Raw genomic sequence first — 24,310 nt, 5'->3', positions numbered from 1 at the left:
CCCCGTACTCTATCCAAACAAGACTGGGATTGGGTAAATGCTATTAGTTGATGGATGGCCTTCCAAGTTATTAACATTAAAAACTTCACATGTTACAAATCACCAAATGACCCTCCAAAATGACAATGCAAAAATTTTTTTTAGGAGATAATCTTAAGAGTAAATATATATAATTAAAAATAATAAATAATCAATACACAAATATTTTTTTTCTTTAGTATCTTCTATTTATGAAAAGAGGGAATGAAAAAGATAATTATTATTCCAAGATAATTCTATCGTTAAAAAATATTTAAAATTAAACAAAAAATGGAAATGATAGATATATTATTTTGCACTTCAAAAATCAGGTTTTAATCACCCTAACATTCCATACAGAATTAAAAAAAAAGACCTTTAAAATAGTAAAAGAAACAGATAACTTGCTCTTGCCTAAATCCAAAAGAACATCACAAAAACTTTACATTAAAAAAAAAAATTTGGGCAAGTTAAATGTTACGATACATCATAAACTGCATTTCTCATGCAAGATGATGAATACTTGACCACCTTGACTGATGATGTTGTCCAAGTACTCTAATACATGTTCGTCATTTTGAAATGGTTTTCCTGCTTTAAGATCACTATCCAAGTTGTACCAAATACCATGAATTTTTCGGAATGCAACCCAATGCCTGCTGCGCCAGAGGCCGCCGAACTTCTTGGTCGGTACATTGAGCATCATACCTGTTAGACTATCATCTACAAGCTTGATTGAGGAAGATCCAGTTCGATGGTCGTGCCAGACTACTTTCTTTCCTTTGGCTTCTAGTGCTGCAATGAGCACATTGACATCGTAGTTTCCTGTCAATATGTTGTGATGGGGTTTAAAAATGAATGAAAAAGGGGTCCATTTATCCTTGTTAACATCATCGAGAACAAGCTTGTCGGCAATTGCATCCAATTCTGCTCGAGTGAATGCATCCTTTTCCTGGACCACAGTAAAAGTCATGAAATTCAATAAGAAGATGTACATTGCCAGACGGTGAAGTCAAAATGAATCTGCATTAGCATCAAGTTTTGAGATGTGAATGGAATGCACCACACGCACACACAAAATGAAGAAGAAGAAATTTAATAAGAGCATGCACATCGCAGCCGGACAGTGAAGCCAAAATGAATCTGCATTGGTATCAAGTTTTGAGGTGTGAATAGAATGCACCACACACACACAAAAAAAAATGATGAAGAAGAAAGAAGCATAAAAAAAATGAAAAGAAAGATCCTGAATGCGCTGTGAAGAAAACATGTGAGAAGGGAGAGGAAAATATAAATGAAAAATGAATCAAGATCATTAAGAAAAAAGATCTATCAAATTTTCGACAGTACAAATACCTGGAGAAGGTTATTTAGAGCATGCAAGAGACAGAACTGCAATCTCTGCGTCTCGTGATAAATTTGTTTCTCTTCCATTGCAAAAAGATAGTGCAAAATGGAGGCTAACATAAAACATTAAAAGTTGAAATAGCAGTCAGCTTACATTCCACAACTGAAATCACCACAGAAAGATCTGCGAAAGATACAAGAATATACACCCAACCAACAAAATTTTGCAGGGAACTTATTTAAGAAAATAGCATTTAAATTTTATCCAAGCTAGAATTATCTCATTACCTGATGTTCATACATATTTCATTTACCAAGAGGTCAAATGATAACATAACTAGAAAAACTCCCATCTAAATTCCAATTGGTCTGGACTGGCACTCATTTACAAAGTAAGCAATTCAAAGAGAATGGGTTGATTGGAGAAGTTTGAGCCTAAACTAATCTGTAAAGGTCCATTGAATTTGAAGGTGATGAAGATGTCACAAGGCGAGAAATCTATCATTCAAATATGAATTTGTGATAACTGAAAAAGGAAATCTTAAGGATGCAATATAAAAGGCGCAAATCAAAATTAAGGATTACTTACCATTTTGGCTTTGCTAGAGAATCAAATTTAGCTAAACAATTGTTATTTTATTCTTTATTTAATTTGGCTTAATTTGGGAATTGTAAGGCTTGCATACCAAGAAATTAATATTTTTCCTACTTAATTAGAATAATTTAAGAATTGTGGCATTAATTTAGAGATTCTACTGCCAAAATTCCTTGACTCCTCAATTTAAGAAGCTTTTTAGCTGAAATAATCTAATTACCCTTTTACGATAAAATTGTGAAATTTTTTTGAATTCTCTTTTAGTTCTTTGAAAACTATTCAAGCTTATCGGAGTTCTCGTGACGCTCAATCATCGACTTATCGAACAACCTTCCACAACTGTTTGTGACGTCCTCAAATACCGAGGTTCTTGCTTGACATAAACAACGGATCAAGATTCCTTCCCAAACTAGCATTAGCAAACAATCCGAGTCAGTTATGTTATGGGTTTCGTCACAAGTTGAAGGGGTTCATATCATCAAAGCAATAATGATCTTTCCAAGTTTAAAGTAAATGGCAGAGTTTATAATTTTATCCACCAACTTATGGATGAGATATGTGAAAAAATAAAAGTATACATAACTGATTTTGGTATTCTTACGCAATTTCAAGGAACGAAGTGTTCTCTTTATAGCCAAATGCATCATATGTAATCCTTTTTTCAAAGCAAAGGCAACAAGAGAATATTGAGCTAGAAACAAAAGATGGGAAGTTCATTAATACGTTTGAAAAAACATTACTCCATTAGACAGGGAGTAGAGCAATTGATTTCTTTCCAAGTGAAGCCTAGTCTCTATGATTAATGATAGAATAAAATAATATCAATGAGGATGTTGAAACATTATTACTTCTTCAATATTCTCTTGTTTCTAGTCCACCAAATCCCCACCAACCAATTCTTCATCAAGTATATGATAGAAAATCGTCTCAAGGATCAACTCAAACCCAAAACAATATAGAAAATGATCAATGTCTGCAGGTATTCCAAGGAAGGGGCTCTCAAACTGAAACCCACTCTATTTTGTCCAAGAATAGGCGGAAGTTTGGTTGCCAATCTCTGACAGTTAACAGTTGATTTACAAAGCAACATAAACTAGAAGATTAGATGCAAAGCATATTACCAAAACCTCTAGAATGGAAGACAAAATACCCATTGCTATGTCACTTACCTAAGCCAAGGCAATACTGTGCCATTTTTGTCTAAACATTTTACAATGTATATTCAGAGGAATTCTCAGACCTGACACTCTGACAGCTTCCCCGCTAAGGCATTTTTCCAAACAAAACTAATTCACTGTAAGATTTCTTCAAGATTACCACTTTACCAGGGATCCAAAAACACTATTCTTTGAGGTCCAAAAAGGTTCATTTTCTCACAACCAGTCTCAAGGATATGGTAGGGATCTGCATAAGGATGGACAAAGCCTTGTGACCAAAAAGCTAAACCATAAATTAGTTTTCACAGCCCTACCCACTAGTACACTCTGCCTTTAGGGTATACATATACTACCTTCCACTATGGTTGGCAGGCAAGGTGACTATGCGCCAATATATGACCCTGTTGAAGGATATCCTATGCCCTTCAAATGGTGAAGGCAAAGTCTGATGTCAAACTACAAAAATTGATGGCCACAATCAATTTAAACAGCTCAAGAAGTCATAACAAGCATGTCAACCACTTTGATTACACAATGCCAATAAATTCATGATTTCCCAATAAAGTTTCATCACCTAGACACATCAGATCAATCATATTTAGAGCAGACAACAACATATACTGAGAATTTTCTCTTCTTTTCTAAAATAATTAGTAAATCCAGCCTATTTTTACATAAAAATAAGTTTTTGGAGCTTGAATAAAAAACAATGTCACAATCTATTTATGCTTTCAAAACTCAAAAGCACTGCTAAGTGGAAAGTCAGGCACCTCAATTTCCCCTAAACTCCGCAAAATTCATCAGTTCATCCACCAATTACAAGTAAATATCTGTTAATTTGAAAGAAAACTAGTAAATTCAAAATCAACACTTCAAACCACAATGGAATTTAAACAAATATTATCCTCCAAAGTGTTTTCAGTCACAAAAGACTGATATTTTGTAATAAAAAAGCATGAACATGGTTCAATAAGCCACTAGGTTTCCCCAATTCTCATGAATCTTTTCTCCTCCAAAATCCCTTCAATCACACTGCTTAGTTATCATAATTTTCAAAGAAAAACAAATTTAATTCATCATAATCTAAAACAAAAAGCAAGATCAAACGAATCACAAGCAACTAAGAACAACTATAAACGTCCCATCTAGAGGGGTTTTCCAAAGAAAAGAACAAGAAGACGATAACACCAGGGAGCTCACCGGAATCCGGCGAGAAATCCCAACGGCGGTGAGGTCTGGGGGAAGGATCTCTCCAAGAGAAAACACGAGAAAGACAAACATCAAGGTTTTTAGTATTTCAAACACTGTAAAATTTTTTATTTACGAAAAGTCCTTAGAAGTTTGGATATCTTTTAAAAAAAATTCAATTATTAAAAAACCCTAATGCAAGGAAACTGCTTTTCAATTTCAGTATTAATAAATTTTTTTTTTAAATAATTTTTATAAGAGTCATATGTTTGAAATTAAAGAAAATTCAGTTTCGCTTTATTTCATTTTGATTTTTTTTTTGGGCAACTTTTGAGTGGTGCAATGTGAAAGTATATTTAAATTTTGTGTTTGATATTATAAATAAAAATTAAAATAAATTATGATCGAATGTAATGTTTAAAAAATAAAAAGATAATATTTAAAACTTACAAATTTTGATTTCAATTTAGTATGTAATATATTAAATAATCAAAATTGTAATTTTAATTATTAAAATATAAATATTACTCTCTCCGTTTTTTTTAATTTTAATTTTTTGTCTGCCGTGTAATATATTAAGGGTAATTTTGAAAAAATAATAATAAATGTTTCTTAATGTTAGAAAATGACAGATAAAAAAACATGAATTTGTGACTTACAAAAAAGAATAGAATATTTAATAACATTACAAGTATATTTTAATATTAAGATATTCTAATACATAACAATACGGTGAGTATTCACCTACGACAGATTTATTGGATTTACACATAAATTTTGAATATCTCCAACTAAAATTTTAAAAGTTCAAGTCCATTATTTGGTGAGAATCAATATTTAAGTCCTTAAAAAAAAGACTATTATTGTTTGCATTAATAAAGATAACATAATGGTCCTTGCTTTCCTACCACAATAATTATTATCTTTAAATATGTTTTTTTTTATTTTAAAATTCCACTTTTAAAATTATGTTTTTAGTTTAAAACTAAGATATGAACATATCCAAATTATAAGTTCAAGATAATCTCATGGATTTTTTTATTTTGCAATAATTATAAATTATGCCTTTTCAAAAAAATATATATAAATTGATAAATTTAGTTTTTTTTAAATATAAACAAATCATGATGAGAGTCAAACCTCTAATTTTTGAGTTGGGGAATAAAATACCACTACTAAAATACAGTAGTTTGAAATTATATATCTCAATCATAGGAAAAATAACTTAAATACCAAAAAATAATAATAATAAAATCATGTCATTTTCATCATCAATCACTGTTTTTTTTCTTCTAAATAATAAAACTAAATAAATACAAGTGGTCCATAAAGAAACATTCCACATAGAAGAAAACATTTTAAATTGAACTCTCTACGAAACTCCCATGATTAAAAAATACAATAATTGATAGGGACCCAACTATAAAAAAATCTAAACGGCTATAAGTTACGTCTGTCAATTTAAACGCTGTTAACTAACGGAGACCTAATCTTGAAGGCTGCCGCTTATTTCCTTGCCTCTCACGGGAAGGGATTCAAAGTTTCAAACGCCAACCAACTCTGACTACACGTCTCTTCCCAGTATTCGACACGTGTCACCATATTATTGGGTTTAATAAAAAGGGTAATCTCACCGCGAGTAACTTTATCCTGCTAAGTCGGTCAATCATGCTATAAATAGTGACCCTCAAACCTAATTGTTCTTCGTATTTGTTTTGGCTTCTGAATCGATTTGAAGAATTTTCTAGCCGATATTCAAGGTATTGATCCTTCTTTTATTCTCTAGGGTTTTTGCTGGTTTGTTGTTTAGATCTTGATTTTTGTATTTGTTTTTGTGATTTTCTTTCGTTTCTTCTTCTTCGTTATTGATCTTTTGTTAGAATCATCATGTAATCCGTGAGGGATTTCGTCTTCTTGGTGTTTTTCCCTTTCTAGGGTTTTGATTTCTTTGGTTGTTCTCTTTTGTTTGTAGATTTTGGGTTTCTTGTTGATTTCTCGGATCTGATTGTTAGATCGGTGATTTTTTGGTTTATTAGTGTGTTTTTGTTTTGATCCTGGGTTGATCTTTGTGGTATTGGCTTCACAGATGCAAATCTTCGTTAAGACCCTCACCGGAAAGACGATCACCCTTGAGGTGGAGTCTTCGGACACCATCGACAACGTCAAGGCTAAGATCCAGGACAAGGAGGGGATTCCGCCGGACCAGCAGCGTTTGATCTTCGCCGGCAAGCAGCTCGAGGACGGGCGTACCCTTGCCGACTATAACATCCAGAAGGAGTCCACCCTCCACCTTGTCCTCCGTCTCCGCGGTGGCATGCAGATCTTCGTCAAGACCTTGACGGGTAAGACGATCACCCTGGAGGTGGAGTCGTCTGACACCATCGACAACGTGAAAGCCAAGATCCAGGACAAAGAGGGCATCCCCCCGGACCAGCAGCGTTTGATCTTCGCCGGCAAGCAGCTGGAGGACGGCCGCACCCTCGCCGATTACAACATCCAGAAGGAATCCACCCTCCACTTGGTCCTTAGGCTGAGGGGAGGCATGCAGATCTTCGTTAAAACCCTCACCGGCAAGACGATCACCCTTGAAGTTGAATCCTCGGACACCATCGACAACGTGAAGGCCAAGATCCAGGACAAGGAGGGCATTCCCCCGGACCAGCAGCGTTTGATATTCGCCGGCAAGCAGTTGGAGGACGGCCGCACCCTTGCCGACTACAACATCCAGAAGGAGTCTACCCTTCATCTCGTCCTCCGCCTCCGTGGTGGGATGCAAATTTTTGTGAAGACCTTGACTGGCAAAACCATCACCTTGGAGGTGGAGTCCTCGGACACCATTGACAACGTGAAGGCCAAGATCCAGGACAAGGAGGGCATTCCCCCAGACCAGCAGCGTCTTATCTTCGCTGGAAAGCAGCTTGAAGATGGCCGCACCCTTGCTGACTACAACATCCAGAAGGAGTCTACCCTTCATCTCGTCCTCCGCCTCCGTGGTGGGATGCAAATTTTTGTGAAGACCTTGACTGGCAAAACCATCACCTTGGAGGTGGAGTCCTCGGACACCATTGACAACGTGAAGGCCAAGATCCAGGACAAGGAGGGCATTCCCCCAGACCAGCAGCGTCTTATCTTCGCTGGAAAACAGCTTGAAGATGGGCGCACTCTTGCTGACTATAACATCCAGAAAGAGTCCACACTTCACCTCGTCCTCCGTCTCCGTGGTGGCATGCAGATCTTTGTGAAAACCCTGACGGGAAAGACTATCACTCTGGAGGTGGAGTCCTCCGACACCATTGATAATGTGAAGGCGAAGATCCAAGACAAGGAAGGCATTCCTCCAGACCAGCAGCGTCTGATCTTTGCTGGGAAGCAGCTGGAGGACGGTCGCACCCTCGCTGATTACAATATCCAGAAGGAATCCACCCTTCACTTGGTGCTCCGCCTCCGTGGTGGTAACTAAGTCGTGTGCTTCTCTCGTTTACAGTCCTCCGTGGTGGTCAAATGGTGTCTGTCGTCTTGTCTGTCTCGTCCCCTGGTGAATGATGTCTGGATCCAGCCCTCAATCATGTGGGTTGGACTCCTCAGTCTATTTCTTTTCTGTTTTTTCCTTTTAAGTTCCTAATAATGTTTCTGAGTCAATCAAAGTTTAGTTCTATAATTGCTGAATGGTGTTTGCTATTGTTGAATATATCTTGTTCGATGGCATGTAATGCGCATCCCATATGAGAAACTGCCAAGTGAGTGATTCCTGAACAAAGTGATGCGCATTTCAGCAAAAGCATAACTTCACCCGTCTTGTCTCAACATAAAAGTTGTGAATGGCAGCAGTTCTAAATTTATATATGCTCTAATCAAATCTAGATTTTTTTTATGAGTGGGTTCTATTTTCTTTTTAATAATAATAATTATAGAAAGGATGTTTACATATTGTTGATAAAGATTAAACACAATTGATGTATTTATTTATTCAATAATTGGAAAGAGATCTTCCGATTGTGTTCCAGCATAACCACAGTTAATTTCCAGTTATTTCATACGTTTTTGAATTGTTTGATATTATTGGAAAGAATCACACACTCAAAACATTTACTACAAGCTAGTGTCATTTAACTTCACAGTTGATTTTTCTTAGATTCTGCTTTCACTGTCAGTAACAAAGTTAGGCAAAACGTCAATAGTATCGTTATGCTTAATTAACCTCATGCCATAGAAACGGCCTTCCCTCATCCATCGCCTGCTGCTTATGTATAAAGACAAAGCCAACATCCAGCCACGCCAATTGGTGCAAATCCTTCAGCCTTTTTAACTTCTTCCTCAACTCGCTCACATTATCAGTCATATTCACCTCCACATCTATTATCTTCTCCGTTTTCTTGTACCCCCGCACGTTCACCTTTATCATAAGCAACACGACCACCTCCGTCCCCTCTACAACGCCGTAGTCCCTCAACGTCCTCTGCGCATCCTCCATCTCCACTCCCCCCACTACCAACACCTTCCTTCCCACCATCAAAAGCTCAACTTTGATCATCTGCTGCAGCTGCTCCACCGTCTTCCCGTCCTCCACATCCAACGCAAACCGCTTCCTCATAGCAAGCACGTTTACGATGATCTTGACTGTGTTGCTCTTCCTTTTCCCTTAACGTTGATAGTCAGCATCATCCTCCACCACCACCACCTCTTTACTACCAGTGCCCACCAAGCCTTGTTGTTGCCCCAAGACATTCCCAATCGTCACCACCTCATGACCACCACCCAAGCGTTGTTGCAAGCCCTGTTGTTGGCCTTTAGCAAGCACGTTTAGGATGCTCTTGACTGTGTTGCTCTGCCCTTTCCCTTCTGGAACTCATCTCCACTGGTTCTGAAACCAGGAAATACCCTGATTTTAGCCTATTAAATTTTGACACATATCTACAATCACAATAGGAAAAATATAATAATATCACATGGGACACATGTTAAAATATGATAGGCTAGAATCAATGTATTCCCTGGTTCCAGAACCAGGGGAGTGAACTCTCCCTTCGGTGTGTGCTTAGATGGAGGTTTTGGGAGGTAATGTAAGGGAAGGTTTTGGGATTAATTTTGCTTAGGGGAGGGAGTAAGGATGGAGGTAAGGGTTTAGAGGGTTAGTTCGAGGTTTTAAAACCTTCATCTAACCCTCATTTTCCAACCTTCCAAATTGAAGGGTTTGAGAGGTTTTCAATAGAAATTATAATTTTGTTGACAAAAATGTCCTTGGTCATTTACAAAAATTCCAACATATTAATTAATGTAAAAAAATATTAATTAATTAATTAATATAACAATTAATTTTAAACTATAAAGGATGTATATGTGTGTATTATGCATATACGCATACATATATATATGTCTATGTGTGTAAAAATACCTATGTATATTTATATAAATATATATGTGTATAAGTATATGTATGTGTGTATTATGCATATGTGTATGTGTATATGTATATATTTCTCTATATATATATGTATATATGTATGCCTGTGTGTTGTGTATATGTATATAATTTTGTATATGTGTATATGTATATATGTATATGTTATATGTATGTGTAATTGATGTGTATGTGTATACATATATATTTTTTGATGTGATATTTGAAGTTACTACTTCAAAACAAACATTACCGTAATTGTAAATCAACTTTTGTCTCTCAACATAGGGGTAATTTGGTAATATTATTATAAAACCTTACCTCCAATTATTTTCAAACCAAACACAATAAGGTTTCAAAACCTCTATTTACCTTACCTTGCCCCAAGCAAGGAAGGGTTTAAAAACTTCCTTTTACCTCCCATTACTTTACTTTACTTTACAAAACCTCCCAAAACCTTCATCCAAGCAGACCCTTTACGGTGATGGTCGGCAGCATCCTCCACCACCAGTACTGCCCACCAAGCCTTGTTGTTGGCCGAAGACATGTTGCATGTGGGCCCCACACATTTTTTTATAATTATTATTTCATTTATTTGGCATGCATGGCGGTCATGAAAAAGGGTGAAAAAACCCTTTTTATTAAATTCTTTTAATTCAAAACCCTAGCCGTAGTCTCTTCGTTTTTTTCCAATATAGATTCTCGTTTGAGACTAAGAAAAAGGGAGAGATTTAGCCTCTTTTAATCTAGCCTCTTTTCTCTCTCTTTTTTTTTTTGGTGTGTGGTGCCGGCTGTTGGGAATTCGGATTCCCACTGAAGATCGAGAGAGAAAAATAAAGTAGAAAACAATCACAAGAAAGATAAGATTTACGTGGTTTGGCAAGATTGCCTAAGTCCACGGCCGCACTAGGGTTTTATTTCAATATCTGAAGCACACATACATCTTACAAGGGACTGCCTATATATAGAAGAAATCTGAGGTATATCTGGATTAGAGCTTTGAGGCATATCTGGATTAGAACTCTGAGGCATATCTGGAAGAGGGTAAATCATATCTGGATCCTAACCCTATCTGGATCCTAAACTTATCCAGATCCTAAACCTATCTGGATATAAATCCTATCTGGGTACTATTTACAAGATTATCAAACTATAATTCTAACCATATACAAATTACCCTTGTATCCTACTGCGGGGCGTTCTCCCCGCACCTCCAACCTAAACCGATGCTCTCCTGCACCTCCTGGGGTGTCACACAATCAGGCTCCACATACCCAACAATCTCCCACTTGGAGACTGATCTTCTAATATAAGCGGCTCTCTTATAGCCCTCATCTATGTAGCTTAGATGATGCTACTAGTGCGGCACCTCCTCTTCATCAAGCAACTTGGAGGCCAACCGAGGCCATGCATAGCCTCAGTTTCTGAATAGTTACACTCTTTGTCAACATGTCTGCTGGATTCTCTGCACCAAGTACCTTCTTTAATGCTATTGTCCCATTCTCAATCAACCCACGAATATGATGATATCTCAACTGGATGTGCTTGGTCCTAGAATGAAATACTGGATTCTTTGCAAGATGAATAACACTTTGACTGTCACTGAAAAGCATACTACTATTCTGCTCTTTGCCCAACTCCTTTAGAAAATTCTTCAACCAAATCATCTCTTTTGTTGCTTCTGAGATTGCAATATATTCTGCTTCAGTGGTTGAAAGAGAAACACTTTTCTGAAGTCGTGACATCCAACTGACTGTTGTGCCTCCCAGAGTGAACACATAACCTGTAGTACTCTTCCTTCCATCTACATCACCAACCAGATCTGCATCACAGAATCCTTGCAAAACCACACTGCTTTTTCTGAAACAAAGCCCAACACTTGATGTGCCTTTCAGATATCTTAAGAGCCATTTCACAGCTTCCCAATGCTCTCTTCCTGGATTTGCCATATATCTGCTCACAACTCCCACTGCATAAGCTATATCTGGTCTCGTACACACCATAGCGTACATCAGGCTTCCAACTGCAGATGCATATGGCACCTTAGACATGTGTCTTATGTCTTTATCTGTTTTGGTGACTGCTCCTTAGAAAGCTTGAACTGACTTCCCAAGGGGGTGTCTCTGGGCTTTGCATCATGGAGACTGAACCTGCTCAATACCTTCTCAATGTACTTCTCTTGGGATAATTCTAGAGTTCCCTTAGTTCTGTCCCGACTTATCCTCATCCCAAGTATTTGCTTTGCTGCACCTAAGTCCTTCATCTCAAACTGGTTTGACATATGTTTCTTTAACTTATTGATCTCTTTCATGCTAGAACCTGCAACACGCATATCATCCACATATAGTAATAAGATGATATAATAGCCATCAAACCTCTTAAAGTAGCAACAGTGGTCCATCTCATATCTGATGAAACAATGATCACATATGAAGGCATCAAACTTCTTGTACCACTGCCTTGGAGCCTGCTTCAAACCATAGAGACTTTTCTGCAATTTACATACAAGTTCTTCTCTTCCAGGAGCCTTGAATCCTTCAGGTTGTTGCATATAGATGTCCTCATCTAAATCTCCATGCAAAAAGGTAGTCTTCACATCTAGCTGCTCTAGATGCAAGTCCTCTGCAGCAACTATACTAAGTACTACTCTGATGGTAGTCATCTTCACAACAGGAGAGAACACCTCTGTGTAGTCAATACCTCTCAACTGTTGAAAGCCCTTCACCACTAGTCTAGCCTTGTACCTTTTCTTGCCATCATGCTCTTCCTTGACACGATATACCCACTTGTTATGTAAGGCTTTCTTTCCATCTGGCAACTTAGTCAACACCCAAGTTTGATTATTCTCTAGAGAGTTCATCTCTTCTTTATGGCTAACTCCCACTTGACAAAATCTTCCGCTTGCATAGCTTCTGCATAGTACTCTGGCTCACCACCATCTGTAAACAATAAGTAGTATAGTGAAGGAGAATAACGTTGTGTAGGTCTGGTTACTCTAGTAGTCCTTCTGATTTGTGTTGAAGGAGTTAATAGTTCAGGGTCTTCATCTTGATTCTCTGGATTCTCTAGATTATCTCGAACTCTTCCAGCAATAGCCTCTTCACTGTTATCTTCTAGCACAACCTCTTCATGCCTCTGAATGTTTCTCCCTGCATTATCAGATTCTACTGCAGGCCTGTTTTTATACAACATGGTTTCATCAAAAGTAACGTCCTTATGCCTTATGATCCTTTTATTCTGGTCATCCCAAAGACGATAGCCAAAATAATCAGAACCATAACCAATCAGATAGCACTTTCTAGCTTTTGCATCTAATTTGTCTATGGCATCAGGATCGACATGTACATATGAAACACAACCAAATACTTTCAAATATGAAAGGTTTACACCCTTTCCTGTCCACTGTTCTTCAGGGATCTTGAAACCTAGTGGAATTGAAGGTCCTCTGTTGATCAGGTATGTTGCCGTGTTGATTACATCTGCCCAAAAGGTTTTTGGTAGCCCTGCATGCAATCTTATGCTTCTTGCCCTTTCGTTCAAAGTCCTGTTCATCCTCTCAGTAATGCCATTTTGCTCAAGTCTTCTAGGGATTGTTCTAATCATTCTGATCCCTTTCTCTGCACAGAACTCTTTAAACTCTTGGCTATCATACTCTCCACCATTGTCTGTTCTCAGACTCTTCACACTTAAGCCAGTTTGATTTTCCACCTCTGTCTTCCACTTCTTAAAAGTAGCAAACACATCAAATTTATTCTTAAGAAAATAAACCCATACCTTTCTAGTAGAATCATCAATGAAGGTGACATAGTAGCGCGAGCCTCCATGAGATCGTACTGGAGCTGGCCCCCATACATCACTGTGCACCAACTGTAGTTTTTCTGCCTTTGATACTCTAGTAGTCTTTGAGAAACTGACTCTTTTGTGCTTCCCATAAATACAATCTTCACAAAGACCTACATCAACCGTCTTCAAATCTGGCAACTTTCCTTTTGATGTTAACAGTTTCATCCCTTTCTTGCTCATGTGCCCAAGTCTTCTATGCCATAATTTTGAATCAACAGAAGAATCTGCAACTGATATTGTATCTCTGCTCTCTGAAGTCATGTATAATGTTCCCACCTTCCTGCCTCGTGCCACAGTCATTGCACATTTGGTTACTTTCCATGATCCTCCTCCAAACATGGTAGTGTATCCGACACTATCAATCTGACTCATGGAAATCAAGTTCCTTATCAGGCCTGGCACATGCCTGACTTCTTGCAGCTTCCACTGTGTTCCATTGGCAGTCCTTATGTGAACTTCACCCTTCCCCGCAATCTCCAAAGGTTCATTATCAGCAATATAAACCTTTCTATATTTTTCTGCAACATAATCATGTAGCAATTCTCTACAGGGTGTTGAGTGAAACGACGCACCTGAGTCTAGAATCCACGACTCAATAGGACTGTCAACACAGCAAACGAGTGCATCATCAACATCTTCGTTGGTTGAATTTGCAGAATCGTCATCTTCTGATTGATTCTTCTTATTCTTCTTTGGTGCCTTGCACTGCCTACTGAAGTGGCCCTTCTTATCGCAATTCCAGCCGACAATATCTTTGCAATCATTTTTCTGACCCTTCTGTTGACTCCTTCCTCTGTTTTGTATGCTCAAAGCTAATTCCGACGATTCTCCTGATTATTTTCTGCGAATATCCTCACTCAAAATCAAATCTCGGATATCATCCATCTTTAATTTCACACTTCCTGATAAACTGCTCACTGTAGGTACTGTCGTAGACCAACTTTCCGGTAGGGATGATAGTAAAATCATCGCCTTTATCTCATCCTCAAACGTGATCTCCACAGAACTCAATTGAGTCGTAATCATATTGAATTCATTAATGTGATCTGTTACGGACGCACCTTCTACCATCTTCAAGTTAAATAAACGACGCATTAAATACACCTTGTTCGAGGCCGATGGTTTCTCGTACATATTTGATAGCGTCTTCATCAGATCCGCGGTTGTTTTCTCTTTGATGATGTTAAAAGCCACATTCCTCGCCAATGTCAAGTGAACCACTCCAAGCGCCTGGCGATCAAGCAGATCCCATACCTCATGCTCCATCTTCTCTGGCTTTTTCCCTGATAGTGGTTCATGCAGCTTCTTCTGGTAGAGATAGTCCTCTATCTGCATCTTCCAGAATCCGAAGTCCTTGCATTGAATTTTTCAGTTCTAACCTTGCCTTCTTCCGCCATTGCTCCCACTCTTCTTCTTAAACCTGGCTCTGGTACCAGTTGTTGGGAATTCGGATTCCCACTGAAGATCGAGAGAGAAAAATAAAGTAGAAAACAATCACAAGAAAGACAAGATTTACTTGGTTCGGCAAGATTGCCTACGTCCACGGCCACACTAGGGTTTTATTTCAATATCTGAAGCACACATACATCTTACAAGGGACTGCCTATATATAGAAGAAATCTGAGGTATATCTGGATTAGAGCTTTGAGGCATATCTGGATTAGAACTCTGAGGCATATCTGGAAGAGGGTAAATCATATCTGGATCCTAACCCTATCTGGATCCTAAACTTATCCAGATCCTAAACCTATCTGGATATAAATCCTATCTGGGTACTATTTACAAGATTATCAAACTATAATCCTAACCATATACAAATTACCCTTGTATCCTACTGCGGGGCGTTCTCCCCGCACCTCCAACCTAAACCGATGCTCTCCTGCACCTCCTGGGGTGTCACACAATCAGGCTCCACATACCTAACAATGCCGGCGACAAGGACGGAGATATGCTCTTCATCAAGGGTTGAGTCGTTATTGTTGTGAGATAAGCGTTCTCTTCCTAGATCTAGGATTAAGTGGAGAATTTTTTTTTATTTCCTAAATATTGTCCTAGTATTGTTTAATATTCTTATTTAGGGATTATGTTATGTACTTGGTGGATTGATTTTTCTCATGATGAAACTAGCCATTGAACAGTAAATTTTCTATATTGATTTGCAAAAATTATTGTTGCCTATGTTCATGATCAAGTTCTAAATGTGTTAAAAACATTATTTTTGATTTGAAAAAATAAAATAAAATTGTTATTATTGTTTTGGAAATTAGTGTGGAATTAAGTGGTGCTGGCGTCCACTTTAGCATTCACAAATATAATAAATATATATATATAGATATATATTAAATTTATTGGTTTGGATGGCTGTGTTCATGCAAGTTCTTTATATATTGATAAATTGTGTTGCTTTTTATAAGAAAGCAAATTTTTGCTTTTGTTTATTAGTAATTTAGAATTTGCAAATGCTACTCAATTTTGATGGATGGAACCCAGGTTCTACAGTCCACTTAGATATATAAGTATTATAATTAATTAATTAATTTTTTAAATATTGTATTTGCTAAAGCTTCATAAGGAAACATAATAGTTGTTATTTTGTTTCTGATAAGCTTAGGTTAGTTTGTTGATATCATGGGTTGTTAAAGTTTTGCTCGTGTTGTAATGCTGGTAAATAGTTTCATTCAATTTCTGTGCATTTTAGGAGTATGCATTAACTAATGTGAATGCTATGGATTGAAGCTAGGAAGTGCTCTTGGGAAATAGAGTAACTGATTGTGCATAATTATTTTGGTTTAGTTTGGCAAGACATCACTGTTTGTTTACCTCTTATAATCGAAGACCATAACTCTTTATTGTGTTATTCTTAATTTGTTTATTTATGTTTGACTGATTAAGGACTAAGTACATGGTGTGTGTTTGACTCAGTGTCTAAGTGACCAACTTGGTTTGGTTAATGGTTATTGTTTTAATTTAACTTTGGAATCTAAGCCAAAGTGTAATATTTATGTTTAGGGTTCTCTCGAATTCTGATTTTAGTGTCCAAGTAGATTATATAGCTTGGGGATTTTTCTAGGTAAGTACACCACATATAAATATGTACATATATGTATATGCAAACTTTTGATTTCCGATAAATATCTACGTAATTATTTAATTAACTTGGGTTTTACTGTTAAAATTATTCAAAAACTCAGGTTTTGTATTTTGTTACTATATTTACAATCACTTTCATCATTTAGTAATATTTATTTATTTATTTTATTTGTTTTATGATATTCTATTTAATTAGAGATTTTATGTTAACTTAGATCATTAGTTAATTAAATCATTCTACAGATTCATGAAACCTTTTCTAAGTTACTTTATTTATTTAATTTATGATTTCTTAGATTGCTTTGGGTTGTTGGAAAGTGTGTATATATATATATATATATTATTTTTCTGATTAATTATATTTTTTTTAATGCTATTTCCAGATTTAATTAATTTTTTTAAATTGTGTGGAATATTCTGTTAATTGATAGTTGATTATTTGATATAATTGGATTAATTTTTTGTTAGAAAACGGGATCACTAAATTTTCATATTTATGCATTGACGATGATTTGGACCCGACATATTTTGTTATAGAAACTCGTAGTCCCCAATTAACTGTGCAATAACCCTGTCACTGGGGGTTAAACACTGACCGTGTCGACATGTACTTCTGACATAGAAACTATAGTTTCACACCGTTCCGTCGGTGAAGAATAACGGCTTCTGATATTCTGGCTCGGGTCACCGAGGGTAAACCTATGAGTTTTGAAATCTGACTTGGGTCATCGAGTTTAAATAAATGAGTTCTGATGTTTTGTTCTGGCATTAGTTGTTTGGGGGACATATATGCTTGTTATTTTGGTAAACTAAATATGTTTTGATTTATTTATGATTTCTGAATTTCACTTTGATATTTATTCCTCTATGTTACATTGTATACTTTCAGAAATTATTGAATTTTTGTGATCCCGATATTTTTAGTGGTTGCTTACTGGGCTCCCGAGCTCATTAAGTTGTTCTCTCTTTTTCAGATCAGGAGTAGGGTTGGGTGGTGGATAGCTTAGTGGGGTCATTGAGCAAGTCGCCGTCTAGTTCATTATTAAGTTGACTTAGAACTTCTTGTCTTATGTTTAATGTCATGTGAGACACTTGTTATTTGTTTTCATTGTATTTCGAGTATTGTGCCTCTCTGTTGCTTTTGAAAGTTAATGTCTTTGTTATAGGTTGTTTTTATCTAGTGTGAGACAGGTGTTTAGGCCTTGCGTGCCTACTTAGTTACGGCCTTGTAGGTGTGCGGCCATTTGTCTACGCTTCGGGATCGGGGTGTGACATTGCAAAGTTTGTTGTTGGCCAAAGACATTCCTCCTCGTCACCATCTCCTAACCACCTACCAAGCCTTCTTCTTGGCTGAGGACACCCTCCACTGAGGCCACCTCATGACCACCTACCAAGCCTTATTGTTGGCCGAGGACATCCTCCATTGACACCACCTCATGACCACCCACCAAGCCTTCTTGTATATCTTGTTCATCTTGGCCGACGACACCATCCTCGATCACCTCATGACCACGCACCAAGCCTTCTTGTATCTCTTCTTCATATTGGTTGACGACATTGTCCTCCTCCGTCTCCATCACCTCATCACCACCACCCTATTGTATAACTTGCATAGCTTGCAAGCTTTCTTGTTTCTCTTCTTGATCATCTTGGTGCATGACGAGCTCTATCTTGTAGCCTTGGACCACTTTATAATACAACGTGTCTCGATCGTCTTCCATGGCGACTCTACTGATGTAGAGCATTTGCTTGTCCAATGGCACTCCATGGTGTTTGTGAATCTTCTCCTTGATCTTCAGCACTGTGGAGAAGAACCAAATCTCCAGAGTAAAGCTCGTCCCATCTTTCTTGTTCTCGATTATCACGTCCATTAATCTACTCCTCCTCCTTCACACTGATGATCAGTACGTAGCTTCTCTTGTGGGATTTTCTTTCTTCGAATCCTTATACGCTTACTAATTACTAATATATACATACATATATATATATATATATATATGAATATTGATTTTGGAAAAAATATACATATAGTAATAGTTTTGCATGTTGGTATCGGTAAAACAAATTATAGTTTCTATTTTATTGTAATAAAATTTTTTTTCTGTTTTTATTTTTTAAGATATATACACACATAAATTATGAGATTTTTGTATGTGTTGAGAATGATTTATAAATTGCATGTGAGACAACTAACTTGGGGCATATAAGTATATTAAGGTTTAATGGTCATTAAGATAGTTATGTAGTTTCTGGTTAATGCATAGGTTTTGAGTATGTGGTTGCTTAGTCAATTATTCATGTATTCGTGTCTACACTATGATGCTGTTGTAAGAGACATATATTATAACAATATTTGTTTGTTTTTTTTAAAGAGTTGCCGCTATAAAACCCAGAACAAAACAGAGCCTACAAAAACAACAAAACAGCAACACCTTAGAAAACTAAAACCAAACACCTGAGCTTCTAACTGCTATCATCAACCAATTCAGTAATTCCTTCCCCTGGTGGAAAAGTGATAATTCTGTCTCAGCATACCCCACAGTTGCAAGCTTATCAGCCAACAAATTCCACTCCCTTGGAATCACGTCCAACTTCATGCAATCCCTTGCATGAATGAACTGTTGAATCCTCATTACCCCTTGCTTGATGCGCCAGTTGCAATCCTCCGATCTTCCCTCCACCGTGTGGACTACTTCAGCACAATCAATGAAAACATTTACAACCTCTATTACCCAGTCATATAATAGATGTAATAGCCAACCAATTGCCGAAACCTCAATCTCCAAGCTAGAAAAGTGCCACACCTGTTGGCAACTTGCAAGAACAACTCTCTTAGTAGTTGTGATAACTATGAAGCCCATGCCCCTTGGAAGATCAGGAGATCTCAAGGCAGCATCACAAAATAAAATCAGTCTGGAGTAAGGAGAATGATCAAGAATAATAAAGAACTTCCCCAATTTATCCTTGGTCTTCCTTGCATATTCGTTGACATGCTCAATGCCGCAAAGTACAATTCCATCCAGGCTGGGTGGAGTACCTCTAAAGATAGTGTTACATCTCACTTTCCAAACCATCCAGATGACCACATCAATCATAGAAGTGACACAAACAAGGTCACAATTTCTGCTATTATTTAGCGAGTGACAAGACATGATACCTTCATTAAACTCAATGATGTGGCCCAGAACATTACTCAAATGGCTTCAAACATATTTAATTTGGGGACAGTTAACAAACAGATGTTCAATGTTCTCCAGATTCAAACCACACAACATGTACAATAAGTGGGAGGAGCCAAATTAAGCATGTGCAAGTAGTCATAAGTCAAGACTCTTTCATGCATCAAAAGCCAAGTAAAAAATTTAAGTTGAGGAGCAACACTAAGCTTCCAAATTTTCTACCATCCAATCCAATGAAAGGAAGCCATGTCCTTATTGTTGAGGAACTAATAAATAGATGCAAAGAGCTTATTGTTATTAGAACCTGGAAACCAGACCCAAGCATTACTAGAAGTTGGATTGATCATGGCAAGCTTCATGGAATGGGAATTGAAACTAGCACCAAAAATCTCTTTAAGCAAAGAATTATTCCAAGAGCCACTAGAAATAAGATTCTGCATTTTAATTTGATCAAGATTAAAATCCATATGTAGAAAAATGGGTTTAAAAGAAAGAGGAATTTTAGAGCACCAAGGATCACAAAGAAAAGACGTGTTTTGGGGACAAACAGAGTTAATCCTAAGCTAAGATTTTATGCTTTCAGCAGTTTTACACAGGCTTTGAAGCTGATTCAAATCTAATTGGAGTCAAAGAGGTAGGGATTTGATTAATGGAACCGATGGTGGTAACCGACTGAGAAGCCTCGGTCTAACTATCTCGAATCTGGCTGGCTCGCATTCTATTCTTTTTGAAAGCAAGACTTGAGGTAGGAAGTAACGGACTCGGGAACATCTCTCGTCTCAAAAGAGGTTGACCTCACTCACTGTGTCTCTCCTGATTGGACTGATAGTTCATGAACCACCCCGGTCAGGTAAATGATTATGTAAGTAAAGTAAGTAGAAACGAAAATGTTGTAGAGAGAATTGCTTTTCTTGTTTAGTCCTACGTCTATCTTTTGTGAGCACGCGTCAAGCTAAAGTCCCTTTGATCGTCAAAAGAGCTACCATGATTCGTAGACGAGAAAGAAAAGAATCAAAGGCATGCCCGACACGAGCTACAAGGCTAGGGCCAGGATCTAAAAAGCCACGAACATTTGGGCTGAGGAACCATACTTCAGTTCAAGAGATCGCCATATGTCATCTTGGCTAATTCAACCCAAGCAACCTCTTTATTATTAAGTAAGGTCAAGACATTTTTGGCCATCATAGCAGATCTTACAAGCTTAAGGTATTTGATGCCTAACCCCTCCTCAAATTTATCAAGTGTAGTAATGCTCTAGCTGACAGGTGGGATTCCACTATGATTGGCACTACTATTCCAGAGGAAGTTCCTAGCTAACTTGGTTATATAATCAAGAATGGCATCCAGAATGGGATAAGCAGACAAATGGTACAGGTGTACAGTGAGAATGGAACTTTGAATGAGGACCTGATGGCCTGCTTTAGAAATGGACCTGTGATTCCAAGAGGCCACATAATAAGTGAAAGGATAAGAGCCACTTTTGAATATCAAGATAGCATTAATACTAGTGCTAATACAGATGTTAAGCCAGCTAGGATAATATACTGCAGATTTAAGAGTGTTAGGCCTTTGGCCAGTTAACCTAGTATAAATAGACAAACAAAGATTGCGGTTTTTGGCAGTTTGTCTATTAGCTCATGACCAGAATAAGATCATCCGCATACACCAAGTGGTTAAAATTGAGAGTCAATCTAGAATCAAAATAAGGAATGAGGGACATGTCTATAGCTTTATTTAGGGTGATAGTCAGAATCTGAGATGTGAGAACAAAGAGATAAGGAGACAGAGGGTCTTCCTGCTGGATTCCCCTAGAAAAACTAATCCAATCAGAAGGAGTTCCACTAATTAAAAGGGAGAATCTAGTAGAGGGAATGCAAGCTTTTACCCAAGAAATCCAAGTCAAAGGAAAGTCCATTCTATGAAGAGTAGCAAGAATAGAATCCCACTTAATAGTATCATAGGCTTTCTAAATATCAAATTTCAGAATCATCCTGGGGGGATCTATAATCTTGTTCAATAAAGTGTGCCACCATGACCAGCAAGAATGTTATTTAGAGAAATAGGACCAGCAATGAAACCGCATTGCTCTCTACCAACCAGATTAGGCAACACAACCTTAAGTCTATTAGTTAACAGTATAGAAATGACCTTGCGACTCACATTGCATAGCGAAATGGTGCAATAATCACCAACCACTCTAGGAATATCAATCTTCGGAATCAAAGCAACATAGGTATCCCCCCAAGATTTTAGAAGAACAAAGGTAATAAAAAATGATTTATAGTAACAAATAAACGATCACCACTATATTTCCAAAAACATAGATAAAACTCACAATTGAGACCATCAGGCCCAGGGCTCTTTCCTGAGGGAAAAGAGAATAGAGTCCTAAAGACAACCAATTTAGTAAAAAGTATAACAAGAAGCTCTTTATCTAAGTTGGAAGCATGATTGAAATCATCTGGAAGAGTAGTTAAAATCTCTTAAAAACTAGAATTGCAGGAAACAATTCTCAATACTCTCTCTGCTAGTATATCCAGTGCTCTGGCCATCCACAATATGAGAAATGAGATTCCTGTGCCTATGAATGTGAGCACTATTGTGAAAAAAACTAGTGTTAAAATCCCTATTTTTAATCCACATTAATCGAGAGTGCTGCGCCCATTTTAAAGAATTTTGGCCGAGTAAAGCATTATACTTATTGTAAAAAATTTTAAGATTCAAATAAACATTCTAATCGGGATTATCAAGAGAGTCGGAACTTTCTAGATCATTAATCTTGAGCTCAGTGTATCTAAGTTCTCTATCTAAAGAATTGAGACCATTAGAGCGCCAAGCAATCAAATTGAATCCTGTACGAGCGGCGAGATGGGAAAACACATGCAAAGGAGTAGACTTGGCCTTGGAATTCCAGATTTTTGATATGATATGATATGATGACAATTTGGGTAATCCAACCAATAATTGTCAAGCCGAAAAATCTTGTTTTTTGAAAATGCATGTTTAGAAGCAGTCAATAAAAGTGGGGCATGATATAAAGAAATACGGGGTAAATGAGAGTTAAAATACGAGTCAAAATTTGAAGTCCAAAGGGAGTTGGCTAGGCACCGGTCAAGTCGAGCCCAGTGATAGCCAGGGCCCAACTGATCATTACACCATGTATAATCCTATGGATCTCGCTTTTATTGGATTCTATATTTTAACTGATGGCATATTTGTAACATTAGGGCAATGTTGTGGAATTATTATCTTTGAATTTTGTATTATTGTGGATCACTGCTTTTTATGGCTTTACATTTTTGGAAAAGGCTTCAAAGCCTGGATTCCTAGGAGCTAGTATAGTTCATTTCTCAATCCCATGTTAACCCATGATTAAGCCTAAAATTTCTGTTGTTGAGTGTTGAGCTGAGCAACCATCTTCTCCCTTTTGATTACCATCCTCGCCACCATCATTCCATTGAGCTGCTACATCCTCCAAAGCTTGATTTCTTCATTAGAACTCCCGATTGGCTGCTCATGTGGTCCTCCTTCGACCAACTTTTCAAAGTGAGGATTGATTTCATCACCAAAACCCCCATTGGTATCTTGATGAATGTGAACTCCAGTGAATGGTCTACTATTTGAAGAACTATCCCCATCTTGTGAGCCAGTTGTTGAACTATTTTTAGTTTTTGATGATATTTGAAGAAGCACATAGAGTGCTACTGATTTGATCATTGATTTCATAGGAGAAAGAGTACTCATAGTTTGGGATTTGAAGAATTCATTGTTTTCTTCTTTATATTGAGGAAGTGTTGATAGTGCTTGTTTGAAGATGTTCATTCCATAACATGATGAAGTTTCTGATAGCCTTTGTGATTTTATCCTTGTCATACTTAGAGATCCAAGCGATTGCCAGGCTGCAAAGGATGGCTATGTTTGGGTATTGTTGGATGGTGGCCCATCCTGTGTGATTTCCGAGACTATTGTGCAATTAATGCAAGAAGATCTTAACATTTTGGAAGGACATTTTGAAGGGGCCTGAATTTATCGTTCAGTTTGGATTTAGAAGTTTGTCATGTATCAGGTAAGTAATCCACGTACAAGTTCTCATATTTTTTGCAAGATTAAAATTTTAGCAAATTGTGCATGGTTTATTCAACTATTTTTTGTGATACCTAATTATTAGTTCCAATTATTTTGACAGAGCATTTATCCTTTTAATAATCCTATTTATTACCAATAACTGAAGTTTTAAGATTTAATAAGTACTTGATTTTTTATGTCCACCTTCCATCCGCTTTGGTTATTTGTTTATTATTCATTATTTATGTATTCCTTAATCTGTCCACTTGCCTTTACATTTTGCTTATCTTCATTCCCAATTTGATTCTTAATTTGTGTCATCTATTTTTTTGACATTAATTACTCTTGCAATTATTTACTTAGTTATTTTGAAAATAAGTGGGTTATCTTCTTTGAATGATGAGATACATTAAATCTTGTATTTTTATTT

General features: G+C 37.1%; 3 protein-coding genes across 4 annotated transcripts; 1 reads left to right on the top strand and 2 right to left on the bottom strand.

Moving 5' to 3' along the window:
- Positions 1 to 382: 382 nt before the first annotated feature.
- LOC120283275 (josephin-like protein) lies at positions 383 to 4,404 on the bottom strand. Of its 2 annotated transcripts, XM_039289916.1 has the most exons (3): positions 4,318 to 4,404; positions 1,375 to 1,478; positions 383 to 970 (listed from the first exon to the last, which is right to left on the bottom strand). In XM_039289916.1, exons 2-3 carry the CDS (start codon positions 1,450 to 1,452, stop codon positions 506 to 508), a joined length of 543 nt encoding a protein of 180 aa, XP_039145850.1. In that variant the 5' UTR covers positions 1,453 to 1,478; positions 4,318 to 4,404; the 3' UTR covers positions 383 to 505. The 2 variants fall into 2 exon arrangements, with proteins under 2 accessions (XP_039145850.1, XP_039145849.1); XM_039289915.1 differs by lacking the exon at positions 1,375 to 1,478.
- Positions 4,405 to 5,955: 1,551 nt separating this feature from the next.
- LOC120249674 (polyubiquitin) lies at positions 5,956 to 7,993 on the top strand. The gene is made up of 2 exons (XM_039258263.1): positions 5,956 to 6,065; positions 6,392 to 7,993. The coding sequence occupies exon 2, from the start codon at positions 6,392 to 6,394 to the stop codon at positions 7,763 to 7,765; it is 1,374 nt and encodes a 457-aa protein (XP_039114197.1). The 5' UTR covers positions 5,956 to 6,065; the 3' UTR covers positions 7,766 to 7,993.
- A 501-nt stretch (positions 7,994 to 8,494) lies between these two features.
- Positions 8,495 to 8,896, bottom strand: LOC120283995. The gene has a single exon (XM_039290822.1). It carries the CDS (start codon positions 8,894 to 8,896, stop codon positions 8,495 to 8,497), a length of 402 nt encoding a protein of 133 aa, XP_039146756.1.
- Positions 8,897 to 24,310: the final 15,414 nt, after the last annotated feature.

Source organism: Dioscorea cayenensis, chromosome 19 (genome assembly GCF_009730915.1).
Source record: "Dioscorea cayenensis subsp. rotundata cultivar TDr96_F1 chromosome 19, TDr96_F1_v2_PseudoChromosome.rev07_lg8_w22 25.fasta, whole genome shotgun sequence".
NCBI classification, from domain to species: domain Eukaryota; kingdom Viridiplantae; phylum Streptophyta; class Magnoliopsida; order Dioscoreales; family Dioscoreaceae; genus Dioscorea; species Dioscorea cayenensis.
This window is presented reverse-complemented; position numbering and strand designations above follow the sequence as displayed.